At 39.0% G+C, this 21,506-nt stretch overlaps 1 protein-coding gene across 6 annotated transcripts in view; it reads left to right on the forward strand.

The window, feature by feature from the left end:
- Fkbp5 (FKBP prolyl isomerase 5) overlaps positions 1-21,506 on the forward strand; it is a 91,754-nt gene that overhangs the window by 46,446 nt on the left and 23,802 nt on the right. For all 6 annotated transcript variants that reach the window (XM_020168922.2, XM_020168920.2, XM_074082343.1 and 3 more), the window contains exons 4-5: positions 10,789-10,931; positions 11,815-11,929. In XM_020168922.2, coding sequence (XP_020024511.1) covers positions 10,789-10,931; positions 11,815-11,929 — 258 coding nt within the window. The remainder of the gene's footprint in view (positions 1-10,788; positions 10,932-11,814; positions 11,930-21,506) is intronic.

The following is a 21,506-nucleotide window of genomic DNA, read 5'->3' on the forward strand; positions in this document are numbered from 1 at the left end:
AAATGAAGTATTAATCTACTTAAAATTTTAATATGGTGAATATTGATAGATATATCACATAAAGAAAAGCTCTTTGTGGTCTTCAATTGGGGAGTGGGGTTTGAACCCAGGGCCTTGTGCATGCTAAATGTACATCTACCATTGAACTGTACTCCCAGCCCCAGGGGTAGTCCTCAGTTTTCAAGAGGTAAAGGGCTTTTGAGGGGAAAAAAGTTGAGAACTGCTGTTTTCAAGAATTAAATGTAATTTAGCCGGGTATGATAGTATACATCTGTAATCCCAGCGACTCAGCAGAAGGAGGTAGGATGATCATGAGTTCAAGGCCAGCCTGGGCAAAAGTAGTGGGCAAGTCCCTGTTTCATAAAAATAGCTGGACACCCATGGCTCACGCCCATAATCCCAGCTACTTAGGAGGATTGAGGTTTGAGGCCAGCCCAGCAAATAGTTCTGTGAGACCCTATCTCCGTAAACCCTTCACAAAAATTGGGCTGGTGGACTGGCTCAAGGTCAAGGCCCTGAGTTCAGCCCCAGTACCGCCAAAAAAATCCCTATGTATAAATGAATAAATAAAAACAAAAGGGCTAGGGTGTAATTCAAGGGGTAGAGCATGCATGAGGCCCTAGGTATGTGATTTTTACTAGTTTCATTTCAAATGTTTTTCATTGTCTTTAGTAATTTAGTATTCTTATTTTCTTTAGTCTTACAAGAGGAATAATAGTACATATACCAAATTTGATTTTGAGGACCATGTGTCTTGTTAGAAGTTAGTGGAAAAATTATAATGTCCTTTTAGTCTTGTCTGCAACAAGCAGTTCTGGCTCATTCCTAGATTAAGTGTGGGGAGTTAAAGCATGGCCCCTCTCCAGTTGGAAGGCCTCCCTGAGTGCTTGGGATTATAGAATTAGCTCTGGGTAGACTTACTCTTTTCTCTTCTTGACTCTGTACCCAGTTAAATTGCTAACTAAGCATGGTCCAGGAAAGGAAATGGCAAGTGATAAATTTTCTGCCTCTCTGCCTTCCCATAGTCATTTGTGTCTCATGGTGACATCTGCTTGCTGTGTCACTACCTCAATCTCCTTTAGGTGCTTAGTGAGTTAATTTCTCATGTCCTATTAACTTATGTTAGAATAAGATACCAGTCAAAATCAAATACAGAATCTCCCTCTTGATATGGTAGATAATTAGGACAGTTATTTTCGAATATCTTTCATTTTTGGCGATTTGGGGATGTGAACCTTCTACAGTACCAGAATGGTTATGGCATCATTATTTAATTTAGATGACCTCAAGGTCATATAAACTCTCTTCCTGCTATCCACCAAATCTTTACTCTACCTTTAGAACTTCTGTCTTGAAGAAGCTGAAAATTTAAGATGCCAGGTCTTATCTCAGCAGCAAGAAGAGTTAAGAATTACTGATAATTGCTGAGTATGGTGGTACAAGGCTATAATCCCAGCATTTATGAGGAAAGGCAAGAGAATCCTGAGTTTCAAGGTCAACGTGGGCTACATAGCAAGTTCCAGCCCAGCCTGGGCTGGGAGACCTGTCTCAAAACAAAAACAAAAAAATACAGGATGAGAGAGAAAAGAGACAACTTTCAGTGGTGGACATGTGAAGAACATCCAGCAAGGTGTTAGCAAACCAGTGCTCCTGTCTTCACCGTTCCATGTGCAATGTAAGCATGAGCAAGTCCCTGACCATCCCCACTCCTGAAGAAAGGAGGAGTGTATAGAGAGTTTTAGATTAGTCCTGAGTCTGTGATTCCATTCCTGTACCTTCTGTAAAGAATGAAGGCACAAAACCATGAAAGTCAACACCAGCATCCTGACAGACCTTTAGAGGTCCTGTTAGGTAGCCTATCTGTCTTCATTAGAAATACTAGGAAAGAACAATATATTGCTAGTAAATTTTCTACAACACAGTTGCCTACAAAACAAAAAACACAAACTGAGTGTGGTGGCATACACCTATAATCCCAGCACTTAGGATACTGAGGTAGGCACATGTGAAGTCAGAGACCAGCCTGGACTATATAGCAAGACCCTGTCTCAGAAAACAACAGCAACAAAAAATACACCAAGAAAGACTGTCCAGGCAGTTTAGAATTTAATATTTTATAGCAATAGTCATTTCATCAAAATGAAAAATAATATAAGTGGACAGTAGCATAAATATTGTCTCTTGAACTCTCTTGATTCCTTGCCAAGAGAATACATAGAAATATTTTAAAGGAAAGTTCCATGCTAATATTGATATTCTAATATGACTTTAGAATCTTAAATAGAATTGTAAGAGCCTGATTATAATAATTGTGTTGCAAAAATACATACACCATGTATATATGTAATTTGAGTTATACTTGCACATTATTTGTACATGTCCATTGCCTTTTCTGGCTGTCTTTTAAACTCTGTCTTATTTTTCTTATCTAAAGTGATGATAATAATTTGTATACTATTATTATATATTACATAAAATATTATATAATGTTGACATTAAGGTAGTGCTCATCATTGCTTAGCCTAACACATAGCAAGTACTCCAGACTGTTGACTGGATTTATAATCAGTAACAAGAATTGTGTAATTACAGTTTGGGTCGCACCTCTGTTACTATACATGCAATTCAAGCCTTTACAAACAATGCTTAGCCATCTTTTTTAACTCCAAGAAGTTGGGAAAGACAAAAACTGTATCCTTCTAGAGACTTTGTCCCTAGAAGTCTCTAGGATACAAAACTGTATCCTTCTAGAGACTTTGAAGAGGTAATATTTTCCCTCACTAGATTTTCTTCTAGAACTGTATGTATAAATAACCATTTAAAGAGAAGTTGAAATAAAAATAACTTAGAATTTTCATGTACACTTCTGTAATAGGGGTTATTTTCCCCTCCTTGCTCCCCAACAAATTCATTATCACTAAAATGGAGGAAAGAGATAATGGGAATGAGTTATTTCTACCCCTATTACAGCAAATCCAAGAGCACTAATACCCCCCACAGCCCTGTAAAAATCTGATGAAGATGGATTCTATTCTGAAAGATGTGGTGCATCCTTGAAGTTGTTTTTGATGCTCTTGGTATGTGACTAATATGTCTAGGAATTTTGAAGATAAAATTATATTCCTCCCCCAGATTTGAGACGTAAGAGAAACAAACCAGTAATTTTAGATTCTTCACATGCCTATACTTCCCTCTCGTTATTGAGATTAAACCATTGTGAGGTACATATCAGTGATCAGCCTTTAATATCACTTTTACATTATGATCCATGATCATTCATGAAAATATATTTTAATTTGGTCGGCATTAGCATATTGGGATAAAAGGGGGAAATGCATGTTGAAAGACTAATAGCTAATGCTTTTTAGGTTCTTGCGATGCGAGGACAAGAACCTTTGTATTATTTCATTTAATCCTATGCTAGTCATATTTTTTCAATTTTTATATATACCTTATTTGATATTGTTTAGGTGAGGGCAGTCATTAACATTTTTGTCTAAGTCTTACTGAATTTTTTTTATTGAGGCATTATTTACACATATAAAAATTCATCCTCTTAAGCATACAGTTTGATGAATTTCAGTAATAGTTCTACAACTACCACCATAGTCAAAATACAGATCAGTTTGTTTACCATAAAATTCTTACACCTTTTTGCAGTTATTTTCCTTCCTGGACCCTGGGTCCCAGGCAGTCACTAATCTGATTTCTTTTTCTTTTTTTTCCTGATTTTTGTTTTTATAGTTTTTGCTTTTTCTACTCAGCAGGACAAGCAGTTTGTCAGGTACTTGTTTGGCAAATATGTCTTCTTGTTAGCCTTCCATTTTCTTACAGATCTCTGAAGGAGCAATAGTTTTTACTTTGTATGAAGTTCACTTTTATCGGGTTTTTCTTTCATGGTTTGGGTGCCTACTACAATTGAACACTTTTGTTTTGGGGTTTTGTGTACATGAGGAAATTAAGGTACAGAGAGGCTAAGGGATTTGTTATAGATACATAGCAAGTGGCAGAGCCAGGACTCAAATGCAGGCAGTCTCTGTCAGATTACGTCAGATCTTCAGGTTTAAAATGTACCTTCCTCTCCCCCCAAAAATAAAACATAGCCCAAACTAGTTCTAAGAAAAAAGTAGGCTGGAGGTGTGGTTCAAGTGGTTGAGGGCTGGCCTAGCAAGTTAGAGATCCTGAGTTCAACCCCTAGTACTGCCCCTACTCCCCAAGAAAATCTTAAAACATAAATTAATTTGTTCAGTTAGTGATCATATGCTTTTGTTAGGGAGTGGGGATGATTATTGGAGCTGAGGATGTAGCTCAGTGGTAGAGCATCTGCCAGACATGCATGAGATCCTGGGGTCAATCCAGCACTGCACCAAAACAAAAGAAGAAAATATAAACAAGAAAAAGTAATTTGCTTTATTTATTACAAAAAGAAGAAAGGTAATGTCAGTGTTATCAATTATATGAGAGCTCAGTATAAATCCTGGAAATCTATAAATGAAAGTGAAGCAGGAATGAATCAGAAGCATTTTTAATTATCTGAAGCATGTTAAGTGATTCACTCTATATTTACATGTTTATCAAATTTTATGTTTTGATGGAAAAATCTTTTGCTCCCACCCCACACATCAGGGATGCTCCTTTTCTCTGCTCTATCCCCATATGAAAAAATAGTTTTTGGGTGTTTTTTCTGTATGATCTTTACTACTTTCATGCTATGGTAGTTGAAATACGCTTATTTTCAAATGTAAACATACATTTAAAAGTTATGTTCTCAGTGATTTTCAACAAGGGTGCCAAGACCACTCAAGAGAAAAAGGATGTCTTTTCAACAAATGATGTTGGGAAAACTGGATTTTAATTTTTGATTTTGGTTTTTGGAGACAGTGGTCTCACTGTGCAGTTCAGATTGTCCTAAAACTTGCTGTGTAGCCCATGCTGACCCCAAATTTGGTATTCTCCCACCTCTGCCTCCCAAGTGCTGGGATTACAGGTGTGTACCACCATACCCTGCTATGGATATTTAGTTTTTCTAACCCTCCCCAAAAGTGTGCCCCAAATAGACAACAAACTTAAAGTGTTTTCTTTGTCTTTACCTGAAACTTTACCATCAAGGAAGAATGCTTCAGATGAAGAATGAATTTGGACCCTATCTCACACCATATATAAAAAATTAACTAATGTTAATTAGTTAATGGATCAAATACCTATCATAAGACCTAAAACTGTAAAACTCCTAGAAGAAAACAGGAAAGCTTCATGACATTGGATTTTGCAATAATTTCCTGGGAATAACACCAAGAGCACAAGCACAAAAGTTTTTTTTAAAAATAGATAAATTGGGCTCATCAAAATGTAAAGATTCTGTTCATCAAAGGATACAATAACTGTGAAAGGCAACCTACAAAATGGAAGAAATATTTGCAACTCATATCTCTTATAAGGGATTAATTCGTTATCAGAATAGTTAACGAATTTATACAATTCAACAAAAATAACAAAATTACCCAGTTTTAAAATGGGTAACGCTGGGGCATAGTGACACACAACTATAATCCCAGCAGTTTGGGAGGCTGAGACAGTATGATTGCTTGAGCCAAAGAGTTCAAGGCCAGCCTGGGGAACATAGCAAGACCTGGTCTCAGGGAAAGAACTTGAATATACATTTCTCCAAAGAAAGTATACAGATGGCCAATGAGCAAATGGAAAGATGCTCAGTAGCAGTAATCATTGGGGAAGTGCAGATCGAAGATTCAGTGCAGTGTGTTGCCTCACACCTGTCACATGAATACTACAAAAAAATAAAACAAAAAGCCAGGTGTGGTGGTGCACTCCTGCAATTGCAGTTTCTCAGGAGTTAGAGGCCTGAGGATGGCAAGTTCGTGGCCAGCCTAGGCAAAGTAATCAAGACAATATGTCAAAAATGCAAAACAAAGGACTCAAGTGGTAGAGTACTGCCCAGCATGTACCAGGCCCTCAGTTCAATCCCTACCCCCACCCCCAAAAAAGTGCTGATGAATATATGGAGAAATGGGAACCTTTATGCAACATTTTTGGGACTGTAAAGTGGTACAACCTCTGTGAGAAGCAGCATGGCAGTTTCTCAGAAAACGAATAATAGAATTACCATGTAATCCAGCAGTTATTATACTTTTGGGTATGTACCCAAAAGAGTTGAAAGCAGGGTCTCTCACAGGTATTTATATCCCCATGTTCACAGCATTTGCCACAGTAACCAAAAGGTGGAAGCATCCCAAGTGTCCGTCAGCAGATGAATGGATAAACACATTGTAATGTATTCAGATGGCTGAATATTAGTCTCAAAATAGGAAATTTTGGCACATTCTACCACATGGACGAATGTGAGGACATTGTGCTAAGTGAAATAATCCGGTCACAAGCAGACACATATAAGTGTGACTCTATTTATATTAGGTGTCTAGAGTGGCCATGTTCCTCAAAACAGGAAGAATGTGGTTGCCAGTGGCTAAGGGGAAGAGGAAATGGGGGAGGTATTTAATGGGGTCAAGTTTCAGGTTTGGGAGATGAAATAGTTCTGAAGATTGGTTGCACAACACTGTGATCTTGCCTAAACCATTCTGACCATACACTGAAAAACCAAAATTAAACATTCTTTAAGTCAGTGAAGAAAAAAGTTATATAGTCAGAATGTTCTAAACTGATCATTATAGTCTTTATTATAAATGAAAGTGTTAGGTGATTAAATTCAAATGTTTTAAAATATATTAATTTTTTTAAATCAGAAAAAAATGTATAGCAGTACAGAAGGCAGAAGTACAGTGCATTGTTTTTATACTGATCTTTATATACTTTCAAACTTTTTAAATTGCCTGTAGTTACACAGATACAAAAATTACTTATTTAGGGACAGCTACATTTTACAGTTGTATGTGTACATACTCTTACTTGATATTTTGTTACAAGTGGAATAGGACTCCTGAAATTAATAAAGTAAATTGAGCTAGTAAAATTAAAGCCCAGATCAAATCTAAGAATAAGTTGCCTTTATATATTTTTGGTGTAGTTTACCTACAAGATAAACTAAGACCCTATAGATCAGGAACCTGTTTCTTTCTCTGGCCTAGTAATTCTGCTTCCAGGAATTCCACCTGAGAAAATGTGGTAGAAACCGCTTAACTGCAGCCTAACTTTTGATCTCATCCTGTCTGCAAACACCCCAAGTGTTACGGCTGTCTTCCGTTCCATAATGCAGTCCCATACTCTGTTGCCTACACTTGTGGCAGGGGGGCCTTATCCATGCTCTCCAGCCACAGTTCAGGGACATGACACATGTAGGGTTGAACTGGTTGGGTTCATTGCTTGTGAGGGAAAGTGATGGCATGGGGCTCCATGGACCATAGTAACCACATTACAAAGGTCTGCTTATAGGATTGGGGCTGTGCTGGGTGAATGGGGGGCTTTAAATAAGTGGAGCCTTGCTCTGGATTAGGTGTGGTTAGATGTAGTGGGATCCTGTGTTTGGGTGAGACTAGGGCCATAACTGGTAGAGAAGCAGCAGTCCCACGTTAGCCAGGAGAGGAGAGTGTTTGGTATTTATAGGGTGCACAGTGACCTTATTTTTTGTTCAGGTGTAGACAAAAAGTTTCAGTATACTTGTTTTGTCTTCATTTATCATGGTCCTACAGTGACCTGGTCTGCTGTTGCTGTTTTGTGAGGTTATTTATATCAAGCAGGCCTTGCTACGAACCCCAGGCCAGCTTCAACCCACACTGAGGCCTTTGTTTTGTGTGTCTGAGCATTTCTAGGTGTTAGGGACTTCTTTTTTCTTCCCCAGACTCTTAATAGTCACTTAGAACCTAATTATACCCATTGCACTTTTTGTAATTATTTCATTAGATATTACATAAAACACCAAAATTAATGTGAAAACAAAAAAAAGGAATATTGCCTGGGACTCCTTTCAATTTAATCAGCAGGCTGATATTTCCAGTCTGTATGGCCAAGTATTGATATCACCCAGGAGTTAGCCTTTCACTGACTTCCCACCCCACCTGGTGAGACAGATGTCCTTGTTTGTATGTTACGTTAGCATTTACAAGGTTTTGTTTAAAAAATAAAAATAATGTGTTCTTTCTCCACTAGCCACACATACTGCATTGCATGTTCCTTGGCAGGAAAAAGGGAAAGCCCTGCCTTTGTATTAGTGCCTAGCTCAGCCCTCATATCTTAGTAATTGACCACGTCTTGAGCAAAAGTATGATTATCCGTAATATCCCCCCCATATGCAGATTCCTTGAGGGAATGTGTAAAGTAGTTGTCTTAAGACATCAGTTAAAGAAAAGAACAAAAAGGTTCCCAGTGGCTGACACTAACACAGCACAGGGTTGGAAGAGCTTCAGCGGCAGAAAAGCAGTCCATCAACAGAGGCTTTGCATTTCTTCCCACCATTCTAGACCATTTTCACTGCAGAGCCATTTGTGCTGCACATACTCTTGGGGGACAGCTATCAAATATAAGATGAATATTATCTTTGCACTTCTAGGGATTTGCTCTCCAAATATACTTGCATAAAGTAGGCAAAAATATGGGCAGGTAGCCTCATTACAGCACTGTTAGTAGTAGTTTCTCTATGGAAGATTGCAATACTATGCAGCCATTACAAGTGAGAATCAGACCCAGGCATGGTAGTGAACGCCTATAATCCCAGCACTCAGGAGGCTGAGATAGGAAGATCAAGAGCTTGACGCCAGCCTGGGATACATAGAGAGACCCTGTCTCAAAAAAGAAAAGAGAAGAGCCAATAGGTCTGTTGGTTGGTCATGGGGATGATGGCAGCTTTCCTTTATTGAAGACATATTATTCACCAGGCACCATACCATGCATTTGACATTTTATTTGATAATTCTTACAATAGCTGTATAGTAGTTACTGTTATCTAAGTTTTGCAGGTGAGGAAACTGAGGAACAGAGGTTAAACACTTTGTCCAAGTTCTACAGCTAGTAAAGGGCAGACCGGGTATTCAAATCCAGCACTTTCATAAGCATTTTCTTCTGGTGGTACGGGGGTTTGAATTCATGGCCTTACATATTGTCAGTCAGGCACTCTACCACTTGAGCCACTCCACCAGCCCAAATCCAGCACTTTTAACCTCTAAAATGCATATCCTTTCTACTGATGGATAAAGATCTAGATACATAGTAAATATATAGAAAGCAATTCAGAATTGAATGTGTAGGGTGCTATCATCTATGCTTTGAGTTTGTTTGAAAAGTAACAGCACACACTGGAACGATATAAACAATGCAAAAGAAACCTAACAGTGACTTTCCAGGAAAGGCTGGGTAACAGACATGTCTTACATAAAACTCTAACTAAAATAAGTGGAGCTAATAGCTTTGAAAAGTTGTAATACTTAATGAAGACTAAACTGAAGTCATGAGTAAGAAATGGTTTATCATACCTGTGTACATACTGCCATGTAGGGTCCCCTAGCATCATGGCTCTCTTAGCCCACGATAGTATCACCTCCAGATACACTACTCTGGGGTTCATTGCTTATCTGATCCCACTTTGAATATTTGACATAGCATCTCAAGTGTGCCTAAATTTTTGTTATTTCCCAAAAGATTTGAGACAGCTTATAGTGAGATAGTTAATGAGGGCCAGGCAGAGTGGTTATAATCCAAGCTACTCACAAGGCTGAGATTGGGAGGATTGCCAATCCAAAAACAGTTATCAAGCCCCCATCTCAAACAAGTTGGGCATGCTGTCATGTGCCCATAATTCCAGCTATGTAGGAGGATCGGCAGTCAAGCCAGCCCTGGGCAAAAGCATGAGACCCTATCTAGAAAAATAACTAAAGCAAAAAAGGGGTGGCAGTGTGGCTCTAGTGGTAAAGCACCTACCTAACAATTGCAAGGCTCAGAGTTCAAACCTTAGTACCACCCTCCAAAAAACAAATATTCTGATATTTTGTTTTGTTGTGGTTCTGGACTTGAATTCAAGGCCTCACTAGGCAAGTGTTCTACCACATACATCCCTTTTTGCTTTAGTTGTTTCTCATATCGGGTCTTGTGCTTTTTGCCCAGGCTAACACAATCCTGGACCATACCGCCCTTGTAGCTGGGATTTTAGACATGTACCACCATGCCCAGCTTGTTTATTGAGTTAGGGCTCAGTTACTTTTTGCCCAGGCTGGCCTTGAACTGTGATCCTCTCCCAAGTAGCTGGGAAGGCCCACTGCCTTGCCATTGCCCACTGCCGTGAGCTTTGTAATTCTTGTGATTTGACAAAAAGACATCTTTTTGTTTGAAGAAACATTTTCTTCTAAATTTTGAGAAGAATTTGTTTCATGAACACTTTTAAGCAATTTATTCTTTTCTGGTTTCTTCATTGTTTGTTTTCTACCCAACTGATTGCAAGCTTCCTAGGACAAACTCCATTTTCTGTACAGTTTTGACCCCTCTCTGCTAGAAAGTATGCACTTCTTACTGTGGTCAGAATGATAAATTAGGCAACAATTTTAGCACAGCACATTTCACAGATTGTGTCACCACCACTTTCCAAAGACTGAATTTTTGAGTAGTTGAGGGGTTGGTACTGCTTTCTTCCTCAACAGGGAATCTTCTCTCATAGCCTTCTAGAAAAATCATAATTTATTTCTCTGTGTGTAGCTTTTACTGAGTTCTGGTATCTTGCAATGCCTAAATCCTAACTGAGCACATAGTGTGAAGAATTAAAAATTTGCCTCAGCTTTTGTTTTATGAAGACATCTTTTTAAAATATGGCCTCTACCTTTTCTTTTCTCCTAGGCCAGGTTATCAAGGCATGGGACATCGGGGTGGCTACCATGAAGAAAGGCGAGATCTGCCACCTGCTGTGCAGGCCAGAGTATGCATATGGCTCAGCTGGCAGCCTCCCTAAGATCCCCTCCAATGCAACTCTGTTTTTTGAGGCAAGTTTGTGTGTGTGTGTGTGTGTGTGTGTGTGTTTTGCCCTGTCAGCATGGCTCTGCTGCAGCAGGCGGGATGAGGAGCTAAGCTTACTGTCAAGAATCAGGTCCAACTTATTTATTTTGGAGCTTGGCTTCTTGAATTGTTTCCCACAAACCAAGGGGTGTGTGCCAGTGCTTTCTTAGAAATGTGTCTCTGGCACACAAAGGGCAAGTCCAAATAAACAAAAGACACAGATGTAGAAAGGAGGTTTGGTCAGTGGTGTGAGTGAGACATGCTTGGCACTGACAGACCAGAGGCAGCCGTGATAGATGTGCAGTGTGTCATACCACGTTACGTTACAGAGGTTTGTGACAGTCGGCTCTCCCCCTCATTATGAGTTGTTGGTGGTGGTGTGTTATTCATGCTGAGTCCAGTTAGGTACACAGATTTGACAAAACCTGATTTTAAGAAGTACCCTACCAAGATAAAGCACATCTTTAGTCAGTTGTAGGCCAGATTCCTAGGGTTTATTCTTACATTTTAAGACAGGAACTTCACAAATCTGGGGTGGAAAAGCGGTGGCCTCAGAGTCAGACAAAATAGTTGTGCGCCAGCACCTTGTAGTGCTGGCTTTCTGCCCACAAGGCAGTGTTCCTAGTATTTCCTGTCTGCCTGTCTTTGCACTGCAGCCCCACAGGATGTAGTCCTAGACATTATCATTGCACAGAGTTCTTTCCAAGTATCTAAAGTGCAGTGTGCTTTTTTCTACTCTAGTAACTAAAATGCATAGATAAATACATAATTTTAAAACAGGATTTTATTTTATAAGAATAAAAAAAGCCTTTGCCTTTACATGTTAAGTTGGCTCTGATCTTTTCTCAGTTAAATCTTTTTTCTCTCTAGATTGAGCTCCTTGATTTCAAAGGAGAGGATTTATTTGAAGATGCAGGCATTATCCGTAGAATCAAACGGAAAGGAGAGGGGTACTCGAACCCAAATGAAGGAGCAACAGTAGAAAGTGAGTATTCCTGCAGAGGAAGTGGTTCCAAAAAGCTGGGCTCTGATTATGTGGGTGAAATGGAGATAGAGATAAACCTTTTGAGTATATCTCAAGAACAGTTTTAGGTTCAAGATTTATCTAGTAACGACTTCATTTAGTAAGTATTAATTTAATATGCATGTGCCAGGCACCCTGTAAACTCAAAAATGAATAAAAGGCAGTCCTGTCCACCATAGGATTCTCAGTCTTTGGGGCACCAACAACTACCTTAGCTGCCTCACATAGTTACTCATTTATTTCTCACAGTACCCTTATGAGATGAGATTGATTATCCCCAACTGAGGAAAGTGAGTTCAGAGATGTCATATAAATTGCCAAGGCAACAGAGTTAAACACAACAGCAGGTTGTGATCCCTGCAGGGCTCTCAGACCCATCTCGCTGGCCACCATCAAGATACTGAACAGCTCGTCATTAGGTCAGAGTTGGACAGTAAAGTTCATGCTATTCTGTATTAGGCGTCCTGAGATCCAGTTCTCCTTTGCCAGTTACAGAGCCAACCTGGACTTACTTCATTTCCTCATTTGCTAAGTGGGAGTAAGGACACTGGGGCTACTGATGACCCTTTCTCCTTCCCTGAGCCAGTTGCCACTTTATCTTACAGTCAGCATTGCCCGTCTTCCCTGGCACATAGTGAGTGCCTGGGGATCAGGATGGTGTTTCATCATCTCGTTTGCAGCCTCAACTAACTACATGCCTGACACACATTTGATGTGTGTGTCATTATACATGATGGTGCCATCATTTACCTGAAATCCCTCAACGGGGGATTGTGAGAAAACAGAGAAATACTTATATTTAAGAGAGAAAAATCGGGGGCTGAAGGTGTAGTTCGAATGATAGAGTGCTCATTTAGCAAGCACAAGACCATGAGTACAAATCCCCATACTGCTAGAAAAAGAAAAGAAGAAAAGAAAAAGAAGAAAGAAACTGGGACTAAGGATGTGGTTCAAGAGTTCCATCCCCAGTGCTGCCAAAAAAAAAAAAGAGAGAGAGAGAGAAATCAAAGGCCAGGTGCAAGTGGCTCACATTGTGATCCCAGCTGCTCAGGAGGCAGAGATTGGGAGAATCATGGTTCAAGAATGGCCAGGCAAAGAAATTAGCAAGATCCCTGTCTCCACAAGAAGTTGATGTTGTGCACCTGTGTTCCTAGGTACACAAGCATAGGTAGAAGGATTGCAGTCTGAGGCTGGCCCCAGGCAAGAGTGCAAGACATTATCTGAAAAATAACTAAAAAGTGGAAGCACTGGGGGCATGGTTCAAGTGGTAGAGTGCCTGCCTAAGCAAGCACAAGGTCCTAAGTTCAAACCCCAGTACCACCCAAAAAAAAAAAAAAAATCCAAATCATTGAACAGGAACATGAACTATTATTATAAAAGGCCTATCTAAAATAGTTTAAGCTGGGTGTGGTGGTACATACCTATCATCCCAGGTACACAGGAGGCATAGGTAGGAGGATTGTGGTCTCTAGGGGACAGTCCCAGGCAAAAAAGCAAGACCCTGTCCAAACAATAATGAAAGCAAAAAAGGGCTGGGAGTGTGCATCATGCTCAGCAGACATGAGGCCCTGAGTTTCAATCCCCAGTGCCATCAATAAAGTAAAATGGAGTTCATTTAAAACAGCTAACTAGAATAACTCCTTCTATTTTTAAATATTTAATAACATTCTATTTTTAATATTGTATATACTACTTGGGGCCCTATTTCAAGTCTTAACAAATTAGTTCAAATTTAGTTGTTTTTTTTTATTGGAAGCAGTTATAAATATGGCAACTCTAATGTTGCCATTGAAATGTCATTCATGGTAAGTTTTCGAATATATGCAGAAGAGCTGAGATGATTGATAACCCCAGATTGGGAACAAGAGATCCAGTTCCAGGCTCCATTGCAGCTCTGACGACCTCAGGACATTAGCTTCCTTCCTAGACAGTGAGGCCCAGCTGGACTTCCTGGTTTTTAAGGTTCTGTTAGCACTCAAATCTATGAGAGAATTGAAATGCTTGTGAAAGCATTATTAACAGGCATATAAAGGCTTGTATATAACATGTATTTTAAATTTTTATAAAATTTTTCAAGCCTATATACCAGTTTTTTTTCCTATGATAACAGAATCTCCCCCAGATTCAGCAGTTTATATTTTTGTTTGGTTTGGTTTTTTGTTTGTTTTACTGGAATTTGAACTCAGAGTCTCATGCTTACTAGGCAGGCACTCTACTATGTAGGCCACATCCCCAGCCTTATGATTTGTTTTTACACTGAAGAGTTTTGTCAACTGAATTAAGAGGAGAAACTTCCCAATTATAGACACCACCACAAAATACCACTGTAGAGACGACTTGGAGTAGGCCAAATAAAATCTTGGTTTTGATAATATTTTTAACAGGACTTGTCTTTAACTTTTTGAAATTATTACAGAAAGTTCCCTGTATGCTTTACCCAGCTTCCCCTAATCTTAAAATCTTAACCTGACCATAGGAAATACATCAAAGTTATGAAAATAACATTGATACAATATAATTAACTATTTTACAGACTGTCTTTTTTCTGGTCTAGGATCACGTTCAGGTCCAGCATCTGGACCCTGAACTGTAGCTAGTTGTTATATCTCTTTATTCCTGTACAGTTCAGTTTTGTCTGGTGTTCTAGGTGATTAGATTGAGTTGTGCACTTTTGGAAACTACCATGTAAATGATGTTTTTGCCCTTCTCAGTTCATCATGAGAAGGTACATGATGTTGATGTCTCATTACTGGTGATGTTAGCTTTAGGTCATTTGTTAACGTAGAATCTACCATGCTTCTCTAGTGTCCTTGCTAAATATCTCATCAAGAAGGAAATAGAGGGAACTGCAAATGTCTTGCTTTCTAATATACCATCAAGCGTTCATTCCAGCATCCATCCATGATTTTTGCATACAGCAGTCACCACGGTGGTGTTTGACTAATGGTGTTTTCTGTGGCCAGAGTACTTCCACATTTGCTGTGGGAAAGGAGAACAGAGGTTCCTTAGAAGTGGTCCCTGTTCCAAGATCACCTTGTTCTTTTTGAAGTCTTCTTGGTTCTTACTGGTTTGCTTTCTCTTTATAGCATCACCCATTCTCTTGAGATTCAAAACCAGCAACTAAAAGCCAGCCCTAAAGTAAAAGAACAGTTGACCCTGATCACCTATTACTGCATATTGTTAGATACATAAGAGTTTCTAAGTTTCTGTCCTTTGTGTGTAAAGGTACATGGAAATAGTGGGGCAGAGGGGACATACATGTTTTGAAGTGATGGACTTGACGATTTTTTTTCCTTTTTCCTTTTTTTTTTTTTTTTTGGGTGTGTGTATGTGGTTGTGTGGGTGTGGTACTGGAATTAAACCCAGGGCCTTGTGCATTGGACAAGGGTTTGGTTTTTGGCAGTACTGGGGTTTGAACTCAGGACTTCACTCTTGCAAGGCAGGCGCTTTACCACTTGAGCCAGCCCTCCAGCCCTGGGCTGGGTTTTAAGTCTTGGAATTACTGCCTGTTATTTTCATGTCTTTAGACATCTACTTAGACATGCCACCTTGAGCATACAGTCTCCACATCTATAAATTGAGAATAATAATCTTTTCTTGTACAGGTTGCTGTGATAGTTATGAAGAAAGGTGTCTCACACATGATGGGCATTTAATTCCTTTTTCCTGCCTCTGTAATGTCTTTCCAATTTGTTTTGCTTCCTTTAAACGGATTTAAAGAAAGGAATCCTTGACTACTTTTATTTCCCATGTCTAATCCGTGGTCAATTTTCCTCTAGTAACAGTCTTCATTTTAATTTTGTATCTCCTTAATAGTAATTTGATCTAAATCACATTTCTCTAATCTTTTGTTTTTTTGAAGAGTAACCTGTACTGAATCAAAAGGCCTATTACTAAGTTAAAATCTTTTGCTTCCTTTTCATAATTTGTCTCTTGTGTGGAAGACAGAACTTAAGTTAGACAGGATTTTTTACTTCTCAAAGAAATTTGATTTTTACCTATATATCAGAATCTTTGTGACTGCAAATCACTATTAGGTTCTGCTTCACTGCTTTTTCTTCTGTCAAGTAAGATGACTATTCTGCCCTTTTTCTTCAGTGTTGTCCTTTTCCCATTTGAAGAAAAGTCACTGTGTTCTTAGGTACTCCAAAAGACATGGTTGTGATGGCTAATATCTTAGTCTCTGTATCTTAGTAGGATTGCCAGTAGTGGCTACATTGCTACCTTTAAGCTTTGCTGTGTTAGAAAATCCAATGGGACTGATGCAAGGCTCTAAATAGCTTCCTCCAACTTATCTGATTTATACAGTGTCCATGGTTGGAACCAGCCCATTACAATGCTGGCTGTACAGCATACTCTCACCTCAGTGCTTTCAGCTATATTTGAATGCAGAAGATGCAGATGGCAGTATTTTCTAACATGGACGTTACAGGCGCAAATTGTGGGAGAATCTCCTTTTCCCCTCTCCTCCTAACCCACTGAAATGATAGGTGGAGCTGAACTTTCAAAAAGAAAAAATCAAAAATACTGTTAGAAAATGGAAGAATACAAGAATTTGTGAAATATTCCTGAAATACATAAGGTATATGAAATTGGACTGATGGAAATTAGATTCAGCAAACCCAACCCAAAGCAGTGTGGAAAAGACCTCTGCAGGGGTGCATACGGTTCTCCATGAGCGTGGGCAGAATTCCAAGTTCACAATCAGCTGGTGCACAGGAGCCAGAGTAGACTATGGGGCAGTCATCAGGACTGTGATAAAACAGTATATACAGCTGGGTCAGGAACCCCTCTGCTGTGGCAGTTCTTAGCTTTGGCTGGAGTCTCAGGCCTCCAAACAGTTAAATAAAAATCTCAGAGGAAACACTTGCAGCACAAATTTTTTTTAAAACTCCCTAGGTGAGTCTAGTGTGGAGTCACAGTCTGAAAACTGCTACCCTAGGGTATGCCTGGCTGTGACTTTTGCTCCAAAGCTAAAGCCAGTAAGGCCAGATCCCTAAATGAAATAGAGATGGGTCTCAGAAGACTCTAGGTGTTAGGACTTGGACTAGGGAATGAGAATGTAAAGTATATTTGAACTGTTACAATAGATTTAAGAGGTGGGGGAGTGAAAAGGCAGCTCTGCCCAACAGTGAATAATGCTGAAGAGCTCTGAAGTAAATCTGTTCCAGGCATCATCAGTGAGAAAGAGCATTCCCAACTTCCTGCACACATCATGCTCAGCACACAGTAAGCTCCCCGTAAGTATTTGAGAAATCTGCACCCTAATTCCCCCACAGTCAGCCCACCCTTTGAGGAAAAGGCCTGCCATGTTAACACTCTGAACTACTCAGAAAACTAATGCTAGGTCACTGTAATCATTTGGTCATTCTGAGTCTTACCTTTATAATGTGACCAGACAACAGATTTACCAGCAAATACCATGGAAAAAAGCACCCAAGTAGGCTAACAAAAAACAGAAAAGACCTTTACAATACTGATTACTGTCTTTAAAGATAGTTAAAAGATACTAGATTCATAACTCAAAACACCAACGTCTCTGAAAAAGAAAAGGCAGAATAAGAAAGTTTCTGGAAATTAAGAATGTTTATTAAAATTGATTGAAACTCAGAGGAAGTCAGTTTGCTGAAATCTAAATCAGTGATCCAAATAATAGTCAAGGATATCCCAAAACAGAGGGGGAAAAAAAGATAAAAGGCAAAAGGAAAAAGAGAGGTGGATGATAAATCCAGGAGAGAGAGAATCTAATCCAACCAGACACCTAATAGAAAACTTCTCAGAAAGGATAGACTTAAGACTTAAAAGAGCCCATTGATAGTGGCAAACAGGAAATGGAATTTTCACCTACACATATATTAATGAAATTTCTAAATTCAGTAGTTTAAAAGAAAAATTCTGAGCTCTTCCAGAGGAACAAGCCATGTGCAAGAAAATAAGAATCTTCTTGATGACACTAAAATTATACTAAAGACAACACTTTGAGTATTTTGCACCTAAAATTCTGTACCCAGCCTATCATTCATTATGGAAACAATTAACTTTTTGGAATCTGTAATCTAATCCCTTTTTGAAAAAAATACTACAGAATATGTTAAAACAACATCAAAAAATTAAGGCAAGAAGGGCCTGGTATAGTGGTACATGCCTATAAATCCCAGCTATTCAGAAGGATTATAGTCTGAGGCTTGGCAGGGCAAAGTTAGCAGGAGACCCTGTCTGAAAATCAAAAGGTAAAAAGGGCTGGGAGTGTGGCTCAAGGGGTCGAGCACTTGCCTAGCAAATTCAATTCCCTTAGTTCAGTCACCACTTGCAAAAATAAATAAATAAAGCCAAGAAATAACAGCTCAGGGCATCAGAAATGGTAATGAGCAAAACAATAATTCCTGTGTTGGGTATATTTTTCTGGAACAATCCTAGAAGTGGTAGAGCTGTATTGTCAAAAATAATAATAATTTAGGTCAGGCATGGTAGTTTGTACCAATAATCACAGCTACTCAGGAGGCAGAGATCGGGAGGATTGGTGTTTGAAGCCCACCTGGGCAAAAAGTTAGCGAGACTTTATCTTAACCAATAAGGCCTGGTGGTGCATGCCTGTCATCCCACCTATGTGGCCAGCAGAAACAGGAAGATCATGGTCCAGACTAGCCTGCACAGAACCACCAGACCCTATTCAAAACAGTGATCAAAGCAAAACGAGCTGGGGGCATGACTCAAGTGGTAGGGCACTCCTTAGCAAACATGAGGCCCTGAGTTCAAACCCTAATACCACTAAAAATAAAAATGTAGTAATTTAACTGTCTGAACCTAGGTTCTGGGTCATCTTGATCATTGTAGTAGGGTGGAAAATGGAGAAGAGAGACATAATTATCTAAAGTTATTTTCTTATTCCTGGAGAGGTTACACTGATGAATTCTTAACACTGACTTTAGATTTGTACATCTTTAAGTTATTTCTTAAAAGCTGAAAGGAAAGTACTAGCAAAAACAGCACACAGAACTTCCAAGCCACCCAGTTTGGAGTGGGGAAACTGATAAGGAAAACTTCAAAATTCAGCAAAAATAATAAAAGAAAAATATCAAGGAAACCTAAAATGTGGATAAAACCACTCGTATCAGTGATTATAAAAAATATAGATGAAAGTCCCCCAATAAAGACAGAAGAGCAAAGTGAAATGATGACAACAAAGTCTAGCATTATGCTAGACTGTCATTTGTTTATAAATGAAATGGCAAAACCAAAAATGTACCAAAGATAAAAGTAGAAAAAGACTCCCCGAATACCCTTGTTGAGATCTGATAGAGCTGTGAGGTTTCGGGGTTCTGTTTTCTGTTGTTATTACTGTTCACGTGTTTTTGGAGTATTTATGAATGTCCTGGTGAATAACTCCAGGAAGAAAGCACAAATTCACAGGCTAGGGGTGCGGCTCAAGTGATAGAGCAAGCAAGGCCCTGTATTGCCAAAAAGAAAGAAGGAATGAAAACACAAATTCTTGAAACCATTGTATTATGTTTTCACAAAATAACAGCATATATCTTGGTCTAAAATGGACAGTGTTTGTTCTTTCATATATTTTAGATTCATGTGGTTCCTTCTGAAAAGTTATGTCCAAGTCTTCAGGTGGAGTGTAATCATAGTGGAAACGATCTTTTTTGTCTCCCCCCAAAAAAATAATGGATCATTTATTTTAGAATAATATTACAAAACAAAGCTTCATATCAGTATTGAATTTGAATAGCCTCTTGGCAGTTATTAAAATACAAGTACTGACTAATGGACTCAAAATTAGTGAAAAGTGTCACCCTTCCTTAATGCTCTGGTTTCAGGTTAGCCATTAAATAAATATTTCCTTTCTGGTCCTGAACTGTGTGCTGGACACTGTGATATGCAAAAGAAGTGTGAAGACATTGCCTTTGTGGGTACTAGTGGGAGGGGATGGGCATAAGGGAAAGGGTAAATGAGGGAGAATACCATGAATGCATTTTGTATTCATATATGAAAACATAAGAATGAAACCCGTTGAAATAGTTCTAAGAAGGGGGAAGAGGGAGAATGTGGAGGGGGCAAATGCACTGTAAACACATATGTAAACATCACAATGTAAACCCTGTACAACTATCATATACTAATTTTTAAAAAAGACACTACTTGCCCTTGCCTACTGCACTTTGACAGCTCTTTGCGGGGAGCCATTAAATGTTTTCTTAAACAGAATTCCAAAACATGTTTAACCTGGTGTAATTTCCCACTGAATACAGGAAAATAATCGTAGCTAACATTCACTGAGTTCATCTCTGTAGCTGTACTTAACAGTGTTTTCATGTGGTAGACACACCTGATGGTACTGTGCTAAAATTTTAATTTAGTACTTAATGTTTTAAAGTTAATATTTTGTGGTGCTGAGGAACCACTCTTTCACTAAGCTTTATCCCCAGGTCCCTTAGTACCTCTCAGTAATTACAAGTTAGCTTCATATACCTATATGAAATAGAACTAAGAACCTTCTTGGAATTGCATCGAGTGGAGTGGGGAGGTGGTTGAGGAGGGGAGATGATGGGGGCGATATAACTAATGTACAATATAAGTCTAGTTGGAATTGTCGCTATAAATCCCCACTGTATAACGAATACATCCTAATAAAAAATTTAAAAATAAATAATTATGAGCTAACTAGAATTATTATACCTATTCTGCAGATGAACAAACTGAGCCTCAATTACCTTCCAAAGCCACAGCTACTCAGTGGCAGAATGAGACCAGTATACAGTACAGGTCTGGCTCAAATGCTGTACTACAGAATGGAAAGAGTTTGTGTTGCTGGAGAATTTATTTGCTGAGTGTATGCTTCCTTCATAGACCAAGGAATAGAAATCATTTGCAAAATGCTGTGCTATCCCAGTAGCGGGTTCCATGACTACCTTTGAAGCATCTGTCCTCAGTTCCCTATGCAGCCTCACAGATGTTTGTTTACCACAATAGTACAGAAGAGGGCAGAAGGGGGAAATTTGACCACCATGCATCATGGGAGCCATTTCCTTGTAGTTGGTTATTAATATACCTCTCCTGCTTTTAGAAGTCCATCTCTGCTTGCCTTTTCAGGGGGTTATTAAGATCCTGCTCTCTGGGATACTGTGCTCTGTAGGCAGCAGACTCAGAAACTTGTTTGGCATGAATTAAGCAGCAGAGAAAACCTTTGCTGAGTGAGAGTAACCTGTTACAACCTGGTTTTCTCTAGCCAGATGACCAGCTTCGTCTAGTAGTAATGCCATTACAACATTCCCATTCAGATCCCTATGACCCAGTAATTGTTTTGGGAATGAGTGCAAAGCTATCAGACACCAACTACTATAATTAGAAAAGGGAAAAACAGACACTTACCAGAGCCAACATCTTTAGGCTGGAGCATTTACCACACTTTTTTTTTTTAAGTTATGTAGCCTCTTTCTCAGTTTTGCTTCCTAAAATACAAATTGTACAGTTTTGGGGTTCTTGTATGCCAGTTTTTTGTTACTGCTATGCACTCTTTCCTTTTCTCCCCCTG

This window comes from Castor canadensis, chromosome 8, assembly GCF_047511655.1.
Source record: "Castor canadensis chromosome 8, mCasCan1.hap1v2, whole genome shotgun sequence".
NCBI classification, from domain to species: domain Eukaryota; kingdom Metazoa; phylum Chordata; class Mammalia; order Rodentia; family Castoridae; genus Castor; species Castor canadensis.